The sequence below is a fragment of the Ursus americanus genome, chromosome 22 (genome assembly GCF_024610735.1).
Source record: "Ursus americanus isolate L20-20 chromosome 22, mUrsAme1.1.p, whole genome shotgun sequence".
NCBI lineage: Eukaryota > Metazoa > Chordata > Mammalia > Carnivora > Ursidae > Ursus > Ursus americanus.
Window position 1 is genome coordinate 1,138,248 of NC_142148.1, and position 18,621 is coordinate 1,156,868.

At 63.5% G+C, this 18,621-nt stretch overlaps 1 protein-coding gene across 9 annotated transcripts; it reads right to left on the bottom strand.

Moving 5' to 3' along the window:
- Positions 1 to 3,329: 3,329 nt before the first annotated feature.
- SLC17A9 (solute carrier family 17 member 9) lies at positions 3,330 to 17,878 on the bottom strand. 9 transcript variants are annotated; one of them, XM_045794905.2, is made up of 13 exons: positions 17,695 to 17,878; positions 12,465 to 12,662; positions 11,978 to 12,117; positions 10,454 to 10,553; positions 9,221 to 9,351; positions 8,570 to 8,666; positions 8,229 to 8,325; positions 7,478 to 7,565; positions 6,597 to 6,631; positions 6,105 to 6,220; positions 5,169 to 5,224; positions 4,980 to 5,009; positions 3,330 to 4,431 (listed from the first exon to the last, which is right to left on the bottom strand). In XM_045794905.2, exons 1-13 carry the CDS (start codon positions 17,754 to 17,756, stop codon positions 4,268 to 4,270), a joined length of 1,314 nt encoding a protein of 437 aa, XP_045650861.1. In that variant the 5' UTR covers positions 17,757 to 17,878; the 3' UTR covers positions 3,330 to 4,267. The 9 variants fall into 9 exon arrangements, with proteins under 9 accessions (XP_045650861.1, XP_045650855.1, XP_087709561.1 ...); XM_045794899.2 differs by having other exon boundaries at positions 3,330 to 4,473; XM_087853435.1 differs by having other exon boundaries at positions 8,570 to 8,697; positions 9,207 to 9,351.
- Between the last annotated feature and the right edge of the window lie 743 nt (positions 17,879 to 18,621).

The following is an 18,621-nucleotide window of genomic DNA, read 5'->3' on the forward strand; positions in this document are numbered from 1 at the left end:
CAGCCGGGGCCACTGCCCCAGGAGGGGCTGGATGGCAAAGGGATCCAACACAGGAGGAGGCGGCACCCCTGCCCCCTGCACCTGCTTCCCCAACGGCTTCTTCCAAAGTTGGGAGTGTCTTTTGTATTCCAAAGGCCGGAAGGGCCACGCTTGCTTTTAATTAAAATGCACGTCCTCTAATTAAAGGCCCCATAACACATGAAGGGCATCCACTGAAATAGGACGTGTGACACAGTCATTTCCCTGCTGTTAATTACTAATTAATGAAGCTATTTCAATTAATAGCTTCCCCACCTCTCTCCCCCTTTGACAGGCCCCGTGCTGGGGCGCGTCCCGGAGTCAGACACCAGCTCCTGCTCCCGCAGCCACGGTGCTGAATATTCATGCCACGACCTCAAAGCTTTTCAGTTAAACATAATAAAATAAATCCCAGTCAAAGTGCACCCCAACATGTAGCTCATGTCTCCTTCCTCGGGCGCGGGAAGAGGGTGACAGGATGGCCCACCGCAGATGGTCGGGACAGAACGCCGCCCGGGGAGGCCGCGGCATATCCCACTGGTTCTGAGGGACGACCCGCTGGGGGGATGCCTGTCCAGGGGTCCCTGCAGGTCAAGTGGGGACCCCCAGGGCACTGTAGTCCTATCACCGAAGGACAAAGCCAGAGATGGAGGTCAGAGGAGGGCAGCCCAGAGGGTGGGGGGCTGTTCACATGTTAATTACGAATCTGAAGTGGCCATTCAAGGTCCTGCTTTAAAGATGTGAGGGAGGGGCGCCCGGGAGCCCGGGGGTTGAGCATCAGACTCTTGATTGTGGCTCAGGTCCGGATCTTAGGGCCACGCCTCGGGCTCGCTCTGGGCATGGAGCCTGCTTGGGGTTCTCCCTCTTCCTCTGCCTCTCCCCCTACACCCCCTCCAACTCGTACTCTCTTTCCCTGTCTAAAAAAAAAGCGGGGGGGGGGAGTGCCTGGGTGGCTCAGATGGTTAAGCATCTGCCTTAGGCTTGGGTCGTGATCTCAGGGTCCTGGAATCGAGCCCCATGTCAGCTCCCAGCTCAGCAAGGAGTCTGCTTCTCCCTCTGCCCCTCCCCCCTGCTCCTGCGTTCTCTCTCTCTCACAAATGAATAAAAAAAATCTTTAAAAAAATAAATAAGTAAAAATAAAAAAAGAAAGAAATGAGGGGAAAGTGTCCCTTACGGTGATCAGGAGAGGACCGTCCTGCACGTGAATGGGAGATGAAGGGAGGGCGCCGGCAAGCTGGTCCAGGCTGCGTGGACATCAGGTAGGGGCCACTGTTCCCACAGTCCCTGCTGCCTACTTGCTCAGGTGGGAGGACAGCCCCACCTCAAGGAGCCCTGCGTCCCTGAGGACCCAGGATCTCCCGGCCTGGGGAAGGGGTGAAGGGGACGAGCCCTGGAGCTGCACTCTGTGGCCAGTTAACGGCGCTGGCGAAAATCCGTGTGCAAGAGTCGCCTGGCCCCTTCCCGGACCCCAGCCCCCAGCCCTCTTCCCCCCACCCCCACCCCCACCCCCCCGCCGCTGAGGTGGCCAGCTTCCGCCCTCGCGGCAAGGTCCCTACACCCGGAACATCCTTTCGACAGTTCCCGCCAACGGATCCGAGAGCTAGGAGCACTGCCTGACTCGGGCACTGAGCAGCCAGAGCGGAGGGTCCTGACCCGGCGCGTTAGGACCACTGCGCTGGACCGGCCGGCTGGATGCAGCCCTGTCGGATGGCGCCCTCTGTTGGCCAGCAGCGGGCGGCAGCAGCCTGGGCCTCCCGAGGCGCCTCCAGGTGCACAGATGCCCGCGCGCTCCCGCACCACGGTGGCCGGAGCCCCTCCTTTGGGCAGTGGCCGGTGAGCTCGGGTTGGTGTGGGCTGAAGGAGGCAGGTGGAGCCCTACGCTCTTGGCCCTGCTGCTTCTGCCCGTATGGCCGCCAGACCCCGTCCCCGTCCACCAGTGAGACCTGCTGGAGCTGTTCACAGGGCAGGGACGTGTCCGAGCCCGCGTGCTGCAGCTAACACACCGCCCGCCTAGGGCTGCCCTGCCTGAGCACCCTGCCTGCGACCAGCACCCTCCCTGCCAGCAGCCATGTCCCCCAGACTCTGTGGAGCCCTGACCAAGGCCCAACACTGGCCTTGGGCAGGGGTAGGGGGAGTGCACCCAACCCCAGGATGGCATTCCAGACCAGGAACGCAGTGATGAGAGGAGGCTGGGCCCCTCTGCTTGGCACCAAGCCCATGTCCCCCAAATCCCACGGGTCAGCCTCCCTCCACCGACTTTGAGGAAATGACCGAAAGGGGATGCAATGTGGCATCCCGGAGGCCTGGGGCCTTGGTTTACACACGTGTGTCTTAGGCTCCCCTTCTGAGCAGACCCACCATCACCACCTGGGTCCCACATTCTTTCAGGGGCTCAGGGTCCGAGACCCTGGAAGGCTGAGTCACCACGGAAAGGGCCATCTCCTCGCTTGTGCTCTCAGAGAGCTTACGGCTCGCGGGTTAGAGGCACCCGTGTTCGCAGCAGCATTATTCCCGACAGCCGAGGTGGAAACAACACAAGTGTCCATCCACGGAGGAACGGATGCACAAAGTGTGGCCCATCCACCCAGTGGAGTTCGGCTCAGCCAGAAGGAGGGGAATTCTGATACCTGCTACCACGCGGACACCCTTGGAGGACATGACGCTCGTGAAACAGGCCAGTCACTGAAGGACGAAGACTGCATGAGTCCAGCTCTGTGATGGTCCCAGAGCCGTCGCATCCACAGAGCGTGGATGGTGGGCGCTGGCGGCTGCGGGCGGCGCAGGGGAATGTCGCAGCATGGATGCGCCAGCCTGGACACACGCAGGCAGCGGCCACAAGGGCGGAGCTCAGCTCGTGTGTCCCAGGACCTGACCGTGCTTGGTGCCGCGGGATGTCAGCCGCGGGGAGTCTCCTGGGCTGGGCTCCTCCGCCATCGCCAGGGTCGCTCAGGGAAACCACCAGCCCAGCGGATACGAGGGCCTCCGCGGTAAAGTAACACTCCTGGCATGCCTACGTGAACGATTGGGCCAAATCCGCGGAGGCCAGACCCAAGATCAGTGATGAGGAATCTTTCTTCCAGGTTCTTTCTGATCTGAAGTGGGGACACCGGAGAGAGAGACAGGGAAAGCTGCCCACCGTCCTTGCAGAGTGCACCCGGGGTCCCTGAGGGCGAAGCAGCACGCCTGCCCCGCCCCCACGCCCCCTGCCCCGTCGCCTCCACCATCTGCAACCCCTGCCAGCTTCCTAGGCAGCGAGCCCAACAAATCTTTGCTACATGTTATTCTTTTTAAAAAAGAAAGTAATAAAGTAATAGTCTTCCTTTTCCAGTTTAATAGCCATCATTTAAATAAGTCTGGGGTGGTTTTACCACATTCTTATTTTCTTTTTTCTACATATACATCTTGCAAGATCTGTTACTAATTCCCGAGATGACCAGCTCCTCTGTTAGGAGAGAGAGGGACGATGCAGGAGGGCTCCCTGGTCCCGGGAGCACGCTGGGCAGGAGAGGGACCCACAGTCCCCTTACTGCTGGCATCCGCGGGCGCCAGGGAGGCAGAACACGTCGCCAGTGCCAAGGGACCCACAGGGGATGCCAGGGGGTCCCCAAAGACGGGCGAGGGCATCTAGCGCACAGCCCACTGAGCTAGGGTCTCAGCCCGGCTTCTTGGAGAAGCAGAAATGCCACAGGCCCCTAACAGCCTTCATGAGAGCTGTGGTTCCCACCCAGGGGCAGTTCCCCTGGGGACACATGGTGATGCCGGAGCCAATGTTGGTTGCCATGACTGGGGGCGGTCACCTAGTAGGTGGGGGCCAGGGATTCAGCCACAGTGCAGAGGACAGCCCCCCTCACCCCACGAAGAATGATCTGGCCCCACGGGCCAAGAATCAAAGCAGAGCAGGTCTCAGGGGAAATCCAGCCCGGCAGTGCCCCAGCCCCTGCAGTGACGGGCAATGCTCCCAGCGTGGTGACCACAGGGGTACGTGGATCTACGTGGAACAGACTGTGTGTGTGTAATGATGCAGCCGCGACTAGAAATACTAACTCCACTCACCCCTGACAGTCCACGAACCCTGAGGGGAGGGCACGATCACCTCACTGGAGAAACTGAGGCCCACCCAGGGCTGCCCGGCTCGGCTAGGGCTCGCCCTCCCTCTGTTCACACATCTGGAGTCAGGAGTGGGAGGCTCTCCAACAGAGCCCATCACCCCAAGGCAGACAGCACTGAAGGAACGGTCAGGCTGGGGCAGCTAGAGGTCCTCGTGGGTGGGGCTCAGGTCCACTCGCTGGGCCTCTCCAAACAGCAGGAAGGTGCACAGCCCCAGGCTGCTGACGGCAGCCACCAGGTTGAACATGGATGTCCAGGAGCCTGTGGTCTCGATGAGGTAGCCGCCCAGGCACACGCCCACGACACCTGCAGCAGATGGGGCAGGCGGGCCGAGCGCTCCAGGGCAGTCTAAGGACAGTGCCGAGGAGGGGAGCTGGCAGTGGGGTTCCAGGAGGGGAGGCCAGGGATGGCCTAAGGGACAGAAGCTGAACTCAGGGGTCCAAACCGCCGGGCCAAGGGAGGGCTGACATCAGAGGGTCTCAGAGGGCCAGAGACCTCATGGGCTGCCCAGGAAATTGCCCCTCACAGGTCCCTCTGCACCCCTCACAGGGAATGAGCCCCATCATTGTCATCCAGGCACTCAACCCCAGGAACCCTGGACCTCGAGGATTTGACTCACATCTGTGGGTCAAGTGGGGGCTGGGGTACCCACCATCAGAAAAGTGAACACCGTGGAAAGTGGTTGGGTTCTTGCCCTGGGCCAGCTCCGCGAGCTGCACTCCCCCCTCCCCACTGGTCTGTCACTGTGGGACCTTCGATACACTTCCATGCCCCGCCCTGCAGGTGGGGGTGCACGAGGGCGGGGGAAGACTCAGGGGCGGGGCCACCAGGAGGCACCCCCACTCGCATCTCACCTGCCAAGGCCCCAGCTGTGTTGGCCACACCTGTGAACAGGACAGAGGAAGAGAACAAGGACCGGTCACAGGAGGCCCCCCCCTACCCGGGGGCAGCCCCTCGGCCCCAAGGAGGGGGCGAGGCTGGGTGAGCAATGCCTGGGGGGGGGAACAGCCACTTCCTATTCGAGCAGAAGCCAGTGGTCTCACCAAACAGAAAGCCGGCACAGGATGGGGCCAGGTCCTGGATGTTGACTGAAATGCCGCTGTGGGAAAGAGGAAAGAGTGACCCCCAGGTGGCTGCCACCCCCCTGAGCCCAAGGCTGGTCCTCTGAGCGCCTGGATCCTAGAAACTGCCAAGTGGGTTCTCAGAACCCAGCCCAGCCAAGGCCTGCCCATCACGCCAGGGCACCCGCCACGCCGGGGCTTGAGACCACACCAGGGTGCACAGCCCCAACAGGCCACCTGCACCCACCCGGCTGTCCCATCCGCACCACGACGCAGTGCAGGAACCCACTCCCAGGATGAAACAAACAGGAAGTCAAGCTTGTTCAAATGCACACTCAGGGCGCCTGGGGGGCTCAGTTAGGCGTCTGACGCTTGGTTTCCGCTCAGGGCATGATCTCAGGGTCAGGGGATGGAGCTCCGCGTCGGGCTCCGCACTGAGCTTGAAGTCAGCTTGATGTCCTCTCTCCCTCTCCCTCTGCCCGCCCCAAATGCACCCACGCCACACTCTCTCTCTCAAATAAATAAATAAATCCTTTAAAAAAATGCACACTCATTTGCTGTCTACTAACTTGAAAAACATTAAGCGACCGATTCCTAAAACAATTTCCAGTGGTTTTCTTCGTCGAATGCTAGTGCTGCTGAGCAGCTCAGGGTGACCACTGAACAAGAGGAAAGAGGCCAGAGCGCGCTCCTCGGCGGAGCTCAGCATCTCCCCCCAGCCCTTCCCCAGGCACAAATTCAGTTTTACAAATGTCGCAGGTCCACGCCAGCTTGATACCTGGAGAAACTTCGGCCCCCGTGGCTTGCTCGCGGGTGAGCCCTGAGCCAAGTGGCTTCTCCCACGCACCCAGGATGCAGGGTGCTGAGGGCGCCCGTGGGCAGCATGGGGCAGCCCAGTGGGAGGGGCGCCGCCCTTACCTGTGGTTGAAGGTCTGCAGGCCAATGGACGCTGATGCAAAGACCACAGACTTGCAGAAGCTCGAGGTGTGGCCCAAACACAGGGCAAAAACGCTGGACAGCCCGAGGCCCATCACCTGTGGGAGAAAGGGTGGGTGGCAGGGCACGGGCTGTGGTGCCCCCCTGGGGTGCCCGAGCAAAGTCAGGGGAGAAGCCCCTCCCAGGCCTGCCCCGGGGATGCGGGACACGAGCTTCATGAAAGCCGGCCCCACTGGTCGTACTGAGAGGGGAATGGGAGCAACCCAGGCCCAGACACATGTGCCAGGGCTCACGGGCACAGAGAACCCACAAACACAGCCGGGAGAAGTGCCTCAGGTCAGCCAGGCCGGCTCCCAGCACTGACCCAAAGCACCCTCCAAATGCTTTCTAGGTTGGGTGACTGGAGGTCACGCCTCTTGGGTCCCAGGAACCAAACAGGGGTGTCCAGAGAGGCCCATCCCACCACCTCCCTACCTGCATGAACTTCCGCACAGCGATGGTCCTGTAACCTGGACAGAGGGAGACGGGGAGACGGTCCCATTGGCCCATTTGTGCTGAGCCCCTGGTGGGGTCAGCCGGCAGGGCTGCAGAGAGGGAACACGGAGGGGAGGGACAGGCCCTGGGCTCAAGGTGGTGTGTCCTGTGTCACGCAAGAGGCGTGTGTACACGCATGTGAACATGAGCGTGTGTGTGTGAGAGTATGTACACGTGTGAGCACGTACCTGCCCCTGGTGTCCTGTGTCCTGGGTGCGTGTGAGCGTGTGTGAGTGCCACGTGCATGCATGTGCACACATGTGAGCGTGTGTGTGAGCGTGTCTATCCCGCACCGGGCATGCACCTAGAGGACCCTCTAGGACACGGTCAAGCAGACACGCAGAAGGAAGGCTGCTGGGATGGTTACAAATGTGCTTTCTTCACGTTTCTCCAAATCCTCTCCTTCTCCCCCCTCGAGTGGGTAGCACCTTTGTAACTAGAAAGGACTAACGTCTAAGTGTGCGTGGCTGTGAGCTCCTCGTCCTCGGCGTGTTCACTGGGTCCTGGGCTCACACACTCAGCCCACCCGGACCTATGACCTCTGACCCCACCAAATGCCCTTTCCTCCTCCAAAGACGGTTCAGCCCCCGGGGAGGAACTCCACGGTCACAGGACTCGGATCCTCTCATGGTACCCAAACCCCTCAGGGAAACAGGCTGGGGGAGGCCAGCTCTGAAGGGATGGGGTCCCACGCTGACAGGAGGTCCTCAGGGGGCAAGGCCCCTTCCCATCCCTGTAGAATCGCCCAGGAGGGGTGCCTCCCACCCCCCGAGGGTGGCCAAGCCGGGCTGGTTCCCAGCGGTCCCTCCCCTGGGGCTCACCCTGATTGATAAGATGGTCAGAGAGAAACCCGCTGAACAGACTGGCGGGAATCGCCACCAGCCAGGGCACCACGTTGAAGACCCAACCCTGCAGGGAGGAGGGAGGCCTCAGAGGGGACAGTTTGCACAGGCCCAGTGGCTGCCCAAGGCCGCCGATGCCCAGGAAGGCTCTCCTCGCCCACAGGCTGGGTTCCCGGGCTCAGGGGCCTACCTGGCCCTAACTGTCCCCCACCCCGGATGAGCTCCAGGTCCACCAGCGCTGTCTCCCTGCAGGCCGAGTCTCCCTCGTGGCTCCCCACACCGTGACCGGGCTGAGCTGGGGGTGCAGGCCCACCCTGGGGATTTGCTGCTTAGGGGGTCCTGGTCACCAGACGGGGAGGGTGGCCAGGCATCTGGGGTGGCATGAGCCAAGCTGATGGGCAGGGGACACCCCTGCCCATGTCATGACCCCCACCTGGCCCATGCTCAGAAACGACCATCCACAGACTGGCCCCGGAGCTATAGGGGCAGCCGCACGCGGTCCATCCAGGGAGCGAATGTCGCGGCGGCGGTAGGAAGCTGCCCTGTCCTTTGCCAGCACATGCCAGGCCAGAGGTGCCAACCGTGAGCTTGGGTGGGGTCCTCTCAGGGCCATGAGCCCGTGTGGCCGGAACTCACACACGATCCAGGTGGAACCAACGGCCCCCGTGCATGCCAGGCACTGGCTCGCTGGCCCTCCCTCACCCCGTGAGTGCCAGGGCGGCCCACCCACCTTGGAGCTGGGGAATGTCTCCTTAAAGAAGGTGGGCAGCCAGGAGAGGAGGATGAAGAAGGAGCACGCGGACGACAGCTGGGAGGAGATGGCCGCCCTGCGGGACAGGCGCCAGGCTCGGGGTCTGCATGCCCTGGGCTGCACACGGGGCCCCTGTGAACACTGCCCCCCCCCGCCCCCAGGGCCCGAGGGCGTGGAGCTCAGGAGCCAAGGGTGGACCCACGCCCGTGTAGGCTCTGGGGGCATCTACGCCAGGGAACACCCGAGATCCGCCAGACTTCACCCCATCCTGCCGCACCCCTCACCCGCCATCACACCGTGGTCCCAAGACACCGGCTCACCAGACGGAGGGCTTTCGGAAAAGCTGTCTCCAGGGAACTTTGGTGTGCCTGGACACCGGCAGGCCTTGCGCCAAGACGCCCAAGGCCAGGATGAGATCTGAGGGGAGCAAGGTGTTTCTACGTGAAAGCTACTCAGAACCGGGGACAGCATTGCTTGTAGCCGACCGGCTGGGGCGGGGGGAGGCAGCTCCTGGGGGGCCGGCGCCCTGACAACCCTGTGGCCCTGCCTGGCTGTGTGTGGGTCCCATCGTGTCATCCTCCCGGCGAGCATCTTGGGTTATCGGGATTTACCTTTGAGGGTCAACGCCTGTGTTGAGTCTGAACAACATTTCTCAGTCCTTCCCCTGCCCTTGGATCCCCCAAGCCCTTCTGCCTGCCCTCCTCAGACCAGCTGGCCCCCCAGGCGGCCAGTGCCCGGCAGGCAGCTGTCCCTGCGTGCCTGCGTCTGCCCAGGCACAGCTCTCAGGCCAGAACCTGGCCAGAACCTGGCCAGAGCTGGCACTTTCCTCAGCCTCCAGACGGAGCAAAGCCACAGCTCAGGGTCCTGCGTTCGGCGGCTGATGGGCGGCTGCTGGAGGGGACGGGCGCCAGGCCCTGGCCCCTCCCTGGGCAGCTGCGTTTGCCGGCAGTCGCCCACCGGGCCACGGTTACCTTTTTCACTCAGCAGGTACCTGTACACGTAACACACCCACAGCAGGGTGAGCCCGCCGGAGAAGTAGAAGACGCTCGGCCAGCCGTACCAGTCCAGGAGCAGGGAGCCCATGGCCCCTGTCACCAGTGTCCTGGAGGACAGACAGCAGCGTGGCCGTGACCCCGGGCTGCCCCCAGGCAAGGCGACGCCTCTGAGAACCCCCACCCCCCGAGGGCACAGCCACACGGCTGCCATGTGGCATGAGGGCCGTGTTGCTTTAAATTCTTGCTTCCAGGCCTTCAGTCGGCCTCCCATTGTTGTGTGGCTCCTGCGAAACTAAAAAAGGTGGCAAACAAGCAGGGATGGTGTTGGGAACTCAGACAAAACCTCCACGCTGCCCAGCCGCACGGGGCGGACAGGCTGAAAGTCTCAGACTTCTACAAGCACAACGCCAGGACGCCCGGACGCCCGGTGGCTCCCGGGGTCCCAGACACCCCCGTGGGGCCTCCCTTCCCGCACGCCCGGCCGTCTGCGGAGCTCCAGCCAGGACGGAGGAAGGAGAGCGGGGCCAGCAGCCCCGGGGGCGCCTTCCCCTCAGAGCCTCTGTGGGCAGAGTCTCTCCCTGTGTGTCCCAGGCCCAGGGCACCGGCCGAGGCAGGATTTCAGGAAAACAGCACATCTTTCTTTGTGCAAGTTTGCCCCACGAAGCTTATCCAGAATTCCCATTCCACAGGGTGCCCCCGGTTTTCATTTGGGCTGCTCCTGGCCCTCCCCAGGCACCCCGACCCTCCGACTTCTTGCCCACATGCTGGTGGCAGTGACGCCCAGGGCCTGAGCCCAGGGGCAGCGAGGCCCCTTCAGCACAGCAACATGGCCCTTGTCCCCACGACAGGCCTCCATGCGGGAGCACGGGAATCACGTCTGGACCATGCCCAGTGCCCCCCAGAGCAGCACAGTCGCCTCCCCCAGGGGACGGCACCCCCTCGGGCTCCCCCAGTGCAGATAAAAGGGGACTTGGTGGAACGGCCACTGCCCCGGCCCACGTTCTGCACCCCAAAGCCACACCAGCTGCCCAGGGCCCGGGGACGGCTCAGGGGCAGAGAAGCACTTCGCCCAGGGACGGCGGGTCTCCCGCAGCACAGAACCAGCCGCTCCCCATCATCCCGAGCCGCAAATGCGCCCACGTGGCCTGTCCCGGCCCAGACCCCACGGGCGCACCCTCTATGCCCTGGGCCCCCTGGGCCGGGACTTACCCGAACTGGGAGCCAGCCCCCACAGCACTGTAGGTGAAGGCTCGCTCGCTCTCTCGTACCTTCTGGGACAGCAGGCTGGTCAGCGCCGGGAAGTACACGCCTGAAACAAGCGGAGAGCTGTGTGTCCCCACCAGTCACCCAGGCCCAGCGAGGGAGGCCCGCTAGGGCTGGGAGCCAGGCTGGGAAGCTCCCCCGGGGTCCCTCCATGATGACTCAAGTGTGGGGTGTCCTTCTTGCTCACCTGACCCCCACGGGACCAGCAGGACTCAGCTAAACACTCTCCGTGGGGGGGACAGCTATGCTCACGGTCAGGCCACCAGCGTGAGCTGTGGGAACAACTTTGGGTCCCAGCTGGCGGTCCTACCGCCATCACCCTGACGCTGGCCTCGGGGACCCCCGGCTCCAGTGTCCTGGCGCTGACACCCACACTCCGCCCATGCTCACCCATGCTCGCCCACGCTCCTACCACCGCGCACCTACGGCCCTGTGCAGCCGCAGGGCTCCATGTGACCGCGCTCTGCGCGCCCCCAGCGGTTGCCGTGGGGGGCAGGGAAGGGAGCTTGGCCCCTCCCTGCAGGTTTCCTTACAACTTCCTATGAGCCTACAATGATATCAAAATCTGATTGTGATTTTGATTTTCAAAATCTGATTTTGTGGCTCCCTTTTCTATGCTTTTCTCTAAAAGCACCAGGAAACACTAAGAGGCCATGGCAGTGAGACGGGGCTTGGCTTTCTCATTAGGGCCCTGTCCCCCAGCCCACGCCAAGTGCCACCAGTCACCCAGAGTGATGGCTGCCCCTCGAGCCCCGTACTGGGCCACAGACTGGCCTCCCAGGAAGATGGGGATGTGGCCTGAGCTGAGGGCCACCTGGCTGGGCGCCCAGAGAGCCGGCTTCTGCCCAGAAAACCCCTCCGGCATCTGACAGCCCAGCCACAGGACCGGCCACAGGCCACATGTGCAGTGCGTGGAGTGAACTTGCAGGAGCCAACTGCGCATGAGCCAGACTGCTAGGGCCGGTCAGCGACCGGGGGCCTTGGCCCGGGGACAGCTCTGCCCAGCAACACGCAGACACAGCACATCCCCGCCGCGCCGGGGGCCAGTGGTGCTAACAGCTGCCACAGGCCAAGCTGGATGCCACCAAGTCTCTGGGGCAGACTCTTTGGCAGAGGAGGGCGTCCAACATCAGAACGTGCCAGACTGGGAAGTGTTTCTAGAGAAGGCACAGTGCTCCAGCGTCCAACCAGCCCACGAGAGCAGCGGAGAGCAGGCAGCCGCCAGCCGGCTCTGTGCTCCTACCGCCCCGCCCAGGGCCGCACTGCCAGGCCTGACGTCCGCGACCTTATCAGCGGCCACACAGAGAGGCTGATAGGCCTTCTCTGATCTAAGGCACACCATATGCGGGAGCACACGCGAGGACATGTATGTGCCCGCACGTGCGTACACGCGTGTGTGGACAACACGTGTGCACCCGCCTTGCTCTCCCACGGCTGAGACCGGGGAGGGAAGCTACGAGGCAGCCCTACCTTGGAGCAAGCCCGTGAGGATGCGAGAGAAGGTCATGAAGACCAGGTGGGCGCTGCTGAGGTGCGCGAGCAGCGGGGTGGCGGCCGTGATGAAGCCCCAGGCGGAGGCGGACAGCACGATGACCTTCTCACCACCGATCCTGGACAGGACAGGGGGACAGCAGGACAGTGACGGGAGCTGTGCAGCCAGGCGGACCGGCAGGCCGCGAAGATCTGCTCAGAGCAGCCCCGGGGTGGGCGCTGCTGCGCCGTCCTCCTCTGCAGAAGAGGCGACGGTAGGAGTGCAGGTGCAGCCTGTCTGTCCCAATGAGCACCCCCTGGGCTGCCGGGGGCTCCTCCAGGGGGAGCTGTGCACCTGTGCCTGCCCCCGACCACCTCCTTGCGGAGCTCCGCTCTCCCAGGGATGTCTTGCTCTGGGCGGGGCCCTTCTCGCACTCCTCCTGCCCGAGGGCAGCCCCAGCCCTGCGCGGGGAGCAGCGCGGCTCACCGGTCCCCTAGGTGGCCGCCCACCACCTGCGTCAGGCAGTAGCCCCAGAAGAAGCTGCTGAGCACGATGCCGGCCTCCTTCTTGTTCCAGCCGAAGTCCTGGCTCATGGAGACGGTGCACACGGGCATGCTGACGCGGGCACAGTACAGCAGGCACGTGCCCAGCAGCAGCGTCCCTGTCCATGCCTGGCACTCGGGCCTGCAGGAGAGAAGGGGCTGCGTCAGGCCCGGGGGCAGCGTGGCCGCCGTGAAACCCCTCCATCCTCCCGTCTGTGGCTCCGAGAGCACAGGCCGGTACCGGAAACGAGCCACTCACAGCAGCAGAGGCTGGGAACAGCGGGCCGGCCGGCAGAAGGGCTGGTGAAACCAACCGCAGCTGGAGGGTTGTACCCTCTGGGACCGGCCGTCAGGATCCAAGCGTCCAGGTCCCACGTGGCCGACAGCTCTGTAACCCGCCCAGGGGGCCCCGAGGCTGAGGCCAAAAGGGAGGGCCTCCCACAGGGTGGGAGCAGGACACTGGGTCCCCAGAGGGTCCCAGGAAGCGGTGTCTGCCCAGCAGAGGACTTCAGGGCAGGCGGTGCCGGGTGGCCAACAGGGGGACACAGCACCGCTGGGACGGTCAGCTCTGGGAGAACCTGGGCAGGAGTGAAGCTGCGTGGGGAGGTGGCCAGGCAGGTGTCCATAGAGGGACGGTCCTCGAAACTCCTGGCTAGTGCTCCGTGACTGTCCGTGAGACCAGGGAAGTCAGAAACTGCCCGGGGAGGGGATGACAACCCCATGCATGTGGGACCCTGAATGGGGTCCGGGGCATCAAAACAAACGGCAGAAAGCTCAACAAACGACGGGCTTCGGCTCCGAGTGCCTCGTGGACATTCGCGGACGGGACAAAGGCAGGACACGGACAGCTGTGGCGGGAGGTGCGTGGGGCACAGGGGACCCTGGACCCCTCAGGGTGACTCTGGAAATCAAGGCTATCCTCAGAGACAAAGCTGACTTTTCAACGATGAGAGAGGGAGGAGCTGTGGGCGCCATTCGTGTGGGTGGGGATGGGGGGGCGCCGCGGGGGGCTTGCGATATCTCAGGCAGTGGGCGTGGCGCCGAGGGGCGGGTGGGGAGGACAGCGGAGAGGTCCCGAAGCAGACTGGCAGGGAGCTCAGGGGTCCCACCCGCCCTGGACATGCCCAGTGGGCACAGGAGCAGGCAGCTGGCCCCTCCCTGGGGAAGGATGATCTCCAAGGCCTGAGGGCACCTTCTGGCCAGCGGGTGGTGCCCACGGCCGGATCAATGGGCCTGATAAGATGTGCCTGTTACCCCACAGACAGGCCCCAGACTGGCACAGGGCCCGCCTCGCTGGGGGGAGAACTGGCCAGCATCATGTCAGCAGGGTGGACGGCTGACCGTAAGAGCCGTCCTGGGGACTCATCATGGGAGCACGGGTTTGCACCTGCCATCCGTGGCCCACTGCCACCCTGGGGCAGCCGGAGCAGCCACGGCTAGCCCGTGCGCGGCTCTGGTTGGGGCTGTGGACCAGCCTCTTCAAGCCTGTCTCCTCATCAAGGAAGGTCTCAGGCCCTATGACATCTGCCTCTTCATGGGTCAGTAAACAGCAGAGTGACCATCAGTTCCCGATATCCCAACAAGGAGCCATTGTGACGGCCCAGGAAGGAGGCAAGGCAACCGTGTCCACGTCCTCCGGCCGGCATGGCCACGTGGGTCCACGTCCCCTTGCAAACCACCGTGTACTTTTCCATAGTCAGGGAGGAGGAGGCACTCTGTCTGGCCAGGCCTGTGATGGGGCCATCCCTCCTTGGCTGCTGCCCTCTGAAGCCAAGGAGCCACTGCCCTTGAAGAGGCCGCAGTCCCCCCAGCAGACACAGCTGATGCGAGGTTCGACACCATCACTCGGGGGTTTTGGGGTGAATGACCAAGTTCCAACAGCCCAGCCTTCTGTCCCCCAGCAGACCTGTATCCGTAGGCCAGGCCCCATCTGGGGTTTGGGAATTCCGGGTCCAGCGTGCCAGCCAGCTCTCAATGGGGACCGTGGCGTGGCGCAGTAGAGAGCTCTGCAGGCGGAGAGGCTGGGGCGCTGTCTGGGTGCACCCCTGGGCCACCATTCCTCCACCTGCACGGTGAAGAGGTGGGACCACGGATTTCAAGCCTGGTCTCTGAGTGTCTGAGGGGTGCCATGGGTGGGATTCCGGGGCACCCTCTGCTGCTCTCTGCGCTTACCTATGAGTCCAGTGGGAAATAGGGTCCTGTGCTAAAAATACACCCAGTCCTGTAATTCCAGAAACCGGACACCAGACCCTGCTTTGGCTGAGGCTGGGGGAGGGCGCTCCACTAGGAAACTGCCCGGTGACCCCTCGTCATCATGCCCCCCCCCACTTCCTGGTTCTTAAAATGTTCCCGGAATGATTCAGAAGCCCAGACAATGGGGCAGACCCGACAGGTCTCAGTGGCCTCCCCAGCTGAAGACGCCAGCATGGAGGGGCGGACCCACAGGGCAGCTCACCAGCTCTCCCTCTGGGCTAGTTTTCCATCCAGAACCAAAGACCACAAGGCGGTGGCAGGGCAGGGACGTGGGGGGTGGGCATCTGCACTTGCTCAGTGCCCATCGGACATGGACGCGGGACCCCTGGGCGTTGAGACCACTGCAGGTTCCGGGATTCCAAACCTGAAGATGACCAAAGCTGCCCCGTGAGCACCTCACCCCGGGTGTCCCTCCCGAGGGCAGCAGTCCTGTCGGAGATGTTGCTCCTTCAAGCAAACGCCCCTGCGGGCCTTACCAGGGAAGGACAGACCAACACAGTCAGGCCAGCTGCCGGCCTGAACCCAGCTGGCTGCAGCCCGTGGAGCCCCTGGGGGTGTGCCTGCCCTGCAGCATTGCCATGGCCCCCAGATGCCCCATCCCGGGACACCCACACGGGCCCACAGTGCTCCTGTGCCCCTTGCTGGGGTCCCCTGCAAGCGTCACTGTGCCCTGCCTGAGGGCGCTAGAATGGCAGGGCGTGGGAGCAAAGACAGCCACAGCCCAAAGGTGCCTTGCAAAGGAGCTTTATTCCTTTCTGTGCTCGGAGCCGTGGAGGGTCACCTGCACCCAGCAAGCCCACCTGGCCCTCAGGAGCCTCTCACTGGTGACCCCGAGAGCCTGGCTGTGTTTGCTCTCTGGGTGGTACGTCCAGTTAGAAACACCGGAAGGCCAGCTGAGGCTGACCTGTTCTGGAAGGTTGGCCGGTACCTAGAATACAGTGCTGCCCCTTGGCCTCCTTATGACCACAGGACGCCAAGAAAGGCCCCTCAGCATGCAGGCAAGCAGTGTGCTCCGAGCCTGTGTGGGGCCAGGTGCTGTGTGCTTCCTCCCTGGGCCCCAGAGGCCCCCCAGGCCCTGAGCTGGCGGGCAGTGCCAGCTAGGCAACAAAGTGACTTCCTCTATAGCTGGTGGGAACACAGAACAAGGAAGTCTGGCTGGAGGCGGCGACCCGCCACGGACAGCTGCCCGAGGGCTGGTTAGCACACCAGACCCAGACTCTTGAGCCTGCGGAGGGCTGTTTGGGAACAAGAGGCTACGGCAGGATGGGCCAGGAAAGCTTCATCCTGCTCACTTTGACCGGTCCTGAGCCTCAGGTCCGTGCCTCCAGCTCATCGGAATGCTTCCTGTGAACCTTCTAGAACCTTCTGCTTCCTGCCAACAGCCCCTGTGCCTGAGAAGCATCCATGGCTGAGTAAATGCGTGGTCACGTGGCACCTCGATTCAGAAAAGGGCAATGTGCCGGCGCCGCAGGCCAGGAGAGAACACACAGGCCCAAGGCTGCCCCCACCCCAGGGATGTGGCTGAGGAGTGGCGGCCCTGCCTCCCGGAGCCACGAGAGCAGACGTGTGGTTGTCGATGCAGAGGCCATGCCGTGCTGGCTGCAATAAACAGCCACGCTTACTGTGACTGATGGGATTGTCCACTCGGGTGGGGACCGCCTTGTCCCAGCTGAGCCCGGCTCCACCCAGGACCCCACAGACCCCTCCAGAACTTGCCAGGTGCCTCGCCTGCCAAGGGCCTGGGGAGCTGCAGCTGCTCCTTCCTGAGCCAGGCACAGAGGGAAGACGTTAAGGCAGGGCCAGCCAGAGCCACTGAAACAGAACCTGAGAGGGAAGTTTGCAGAACATTCTACAGCCCTGGGCCACAACCCTCTCTGCCCACAAGGCCGTGAAGCCCGGCCTGCCACCTGCATCAGCACCTCAATAACCGGGACGGCAGGGAGGGAAGACGAGAGCGAGGCAGGCCTCAGGGCGCTCCTGGACCCGGCCGTACCCCAGGGCGCAGCCCCCTGTCCCAGTGGATGCCTGGCGGGGTGACTGGGCCCTTCTCCGCCCCGCTGTCCACACCCTTTCCTACAGGAAACTTCCGGCTTCACAATGTCAGCCTTTCTCCATCGTCCCCACTAGCTTTGCCCTCATCTTGCCCCAGCATCAGTGGGGCGGGGGTGGCTGCCCCTTAGAGGCTTCCTGCAAGCCTGTCCCGGGGACGCAGGGGCAGGAACCAGCCATCGCCCTACAGGGAACAGGCTCCCTGGGCACTCGGAGCTGGAGGTGGACTGGCATTGGGATCCCAGGGCCCGACTTTGGACCCAGGGTCCAGCTGGCTTGTCTGAGGGGCCATGGACCACAGAACCAGAGCAAGGGCTGAGGCACGGTGGTCTGGGACTCCTCAGAGAGTCCCCACCTCATTCTTGGTTGCTGTGTGTCCCTGGGGACTCCTGAACCTGGCAGTGGTGTGGACACAGATATAGAAAGGAGTGGGCCCAGGCCCATGGAGATCTGTCCACAGCACACAGCTGCCGGGTGGGGCAGGACTCAGCCACCCCCCCTGACAGGCTCCCCGGCTGCCTGTGAGTGACCCTCTATTGCTCTTCCTTGCCCTCAGGCCTGGAAATGCCTGTGGTCCTTCCTGGCAAGGTCAGTTCCAGGACTCAGCTATGCCTGTGAGCTCCCTCTCCACCATCCGGGATGATGCCTCCTGCCCCCAGGCAGGCCTCCTGGGATACCTCCTGCCTGCACAACCACCGGGACCCTGGAGGGCCTCGAGGGGGCTCAAGGGGCACTCGCAGGGAGGAGGGTCCTGGGTTGGGTCTGGGTACTGGTATGCGGACAGCCAGGAAGTGCGCGACCCCAGGTGGAAGGAGAGTGGCCTTGCCCCCTCCCCAACCCGCGCCCGCCCCGCTCCCACACCTTGACCCCACCTGGACCACTGGGCGTCCTCGGCCCCGTCCCTGCGGGCCTCCTCTGGTGGCAACGGCTGCATGGGGGGGCGGCCGTCCGCGGGCGCAGCGCGTCCAGGTCCGGCTCCGGCCTGGCTGACCCACACGGGGCAGCACCGCCCAAGGCCACGTGTCAGTCCCAGCGGCGCTTCCGTCTGGCGCTCCTAGGACGTGTCGCCCCCAGATGGCTACCGCGGAGGGCGGGTGGGGCGGGGCACACCACTTGGTCCCCGCCCCCGCGCTCCGCAGGCGGCTGTCAGGGTCCACCTCCCTGCTGCTCCTGGGGGCACCCGCGCAGGCAGGGAGGGCGCCGGGTTACCTGCCGCGGGCTGCACAGATTGGGCTGTGGAGGGGTTGTGGAGGGGCCTAGCTGGGTGGTCCTGGCCCCGGGGCGTTTGGACTTTGACCTTGGACACATGCCTGCGAATTGGGGGATGGTAGTGGTCCTCTTCCCCACCCCAGCCCCGCCCGTCACAAGGCTGTGCACACTGGCACTGGGGACAAATTCACAGAGTGCAAGAACAGTAAGAGTCAAGGGTAGCCAATTCTTAAGATGGCTCTTTGGAGGTGGGCTCCAGCTGTCACCCTGAGCCAGCCTGCAGTGGGCAGCTGACTGGGCAGTGTTCACGCAACAGGCCGCTGCAGAAGGGATCAGAGTTCCCCACAAAGGTGTACCGAACATGCAGGCTCTGCCAGGCCCCAAGCCGGCCCCTGGGGTCTTCACTCTTGGGGGGCTTCACATGTCCACGTGAAGGACACAGCCAGCACTGAGAGCAGTGTGCATGCTGGGACTCAATGGCAAGGAGTGGCCTCCTGGACACACTGTGCTTCCCTGCGCTGCAGCCTCCTCGCCCCCCCCCCCCGCCCCCGCCTCAGTCCACCAATCTCGCAGTAGCCTGGCCAACGTTC

What these genes read in the sequence shown, in the direction of transcription:
- SLC17A9 (XM_087853435.1), bottom strand. Translation starts at nt 17,756, where the DNA reads ATGCAGCCGTTGCCACCAGAGGAGGCCCGCAGGGACGGGGCCGAGGAC. An exon ending in GGGGCTGGCTCCCAGTTCGG is followed by an intron (nt 9,352 to 10,453) that starts GTAAGTCCCGGC and finishes TCTGTCCTCCAG; the next exon opens with GACACTGGTGACAGGGGCCA. An exon ending in AAAAAGGTAACCGTGGCCCG is followed by an intron (nt 8,698 to 9,206) that starts GTGGGCGACTGC and finishes GGTTCTGAGTAG; the next exon opens with CTTTCACGTAGAAACACCTT.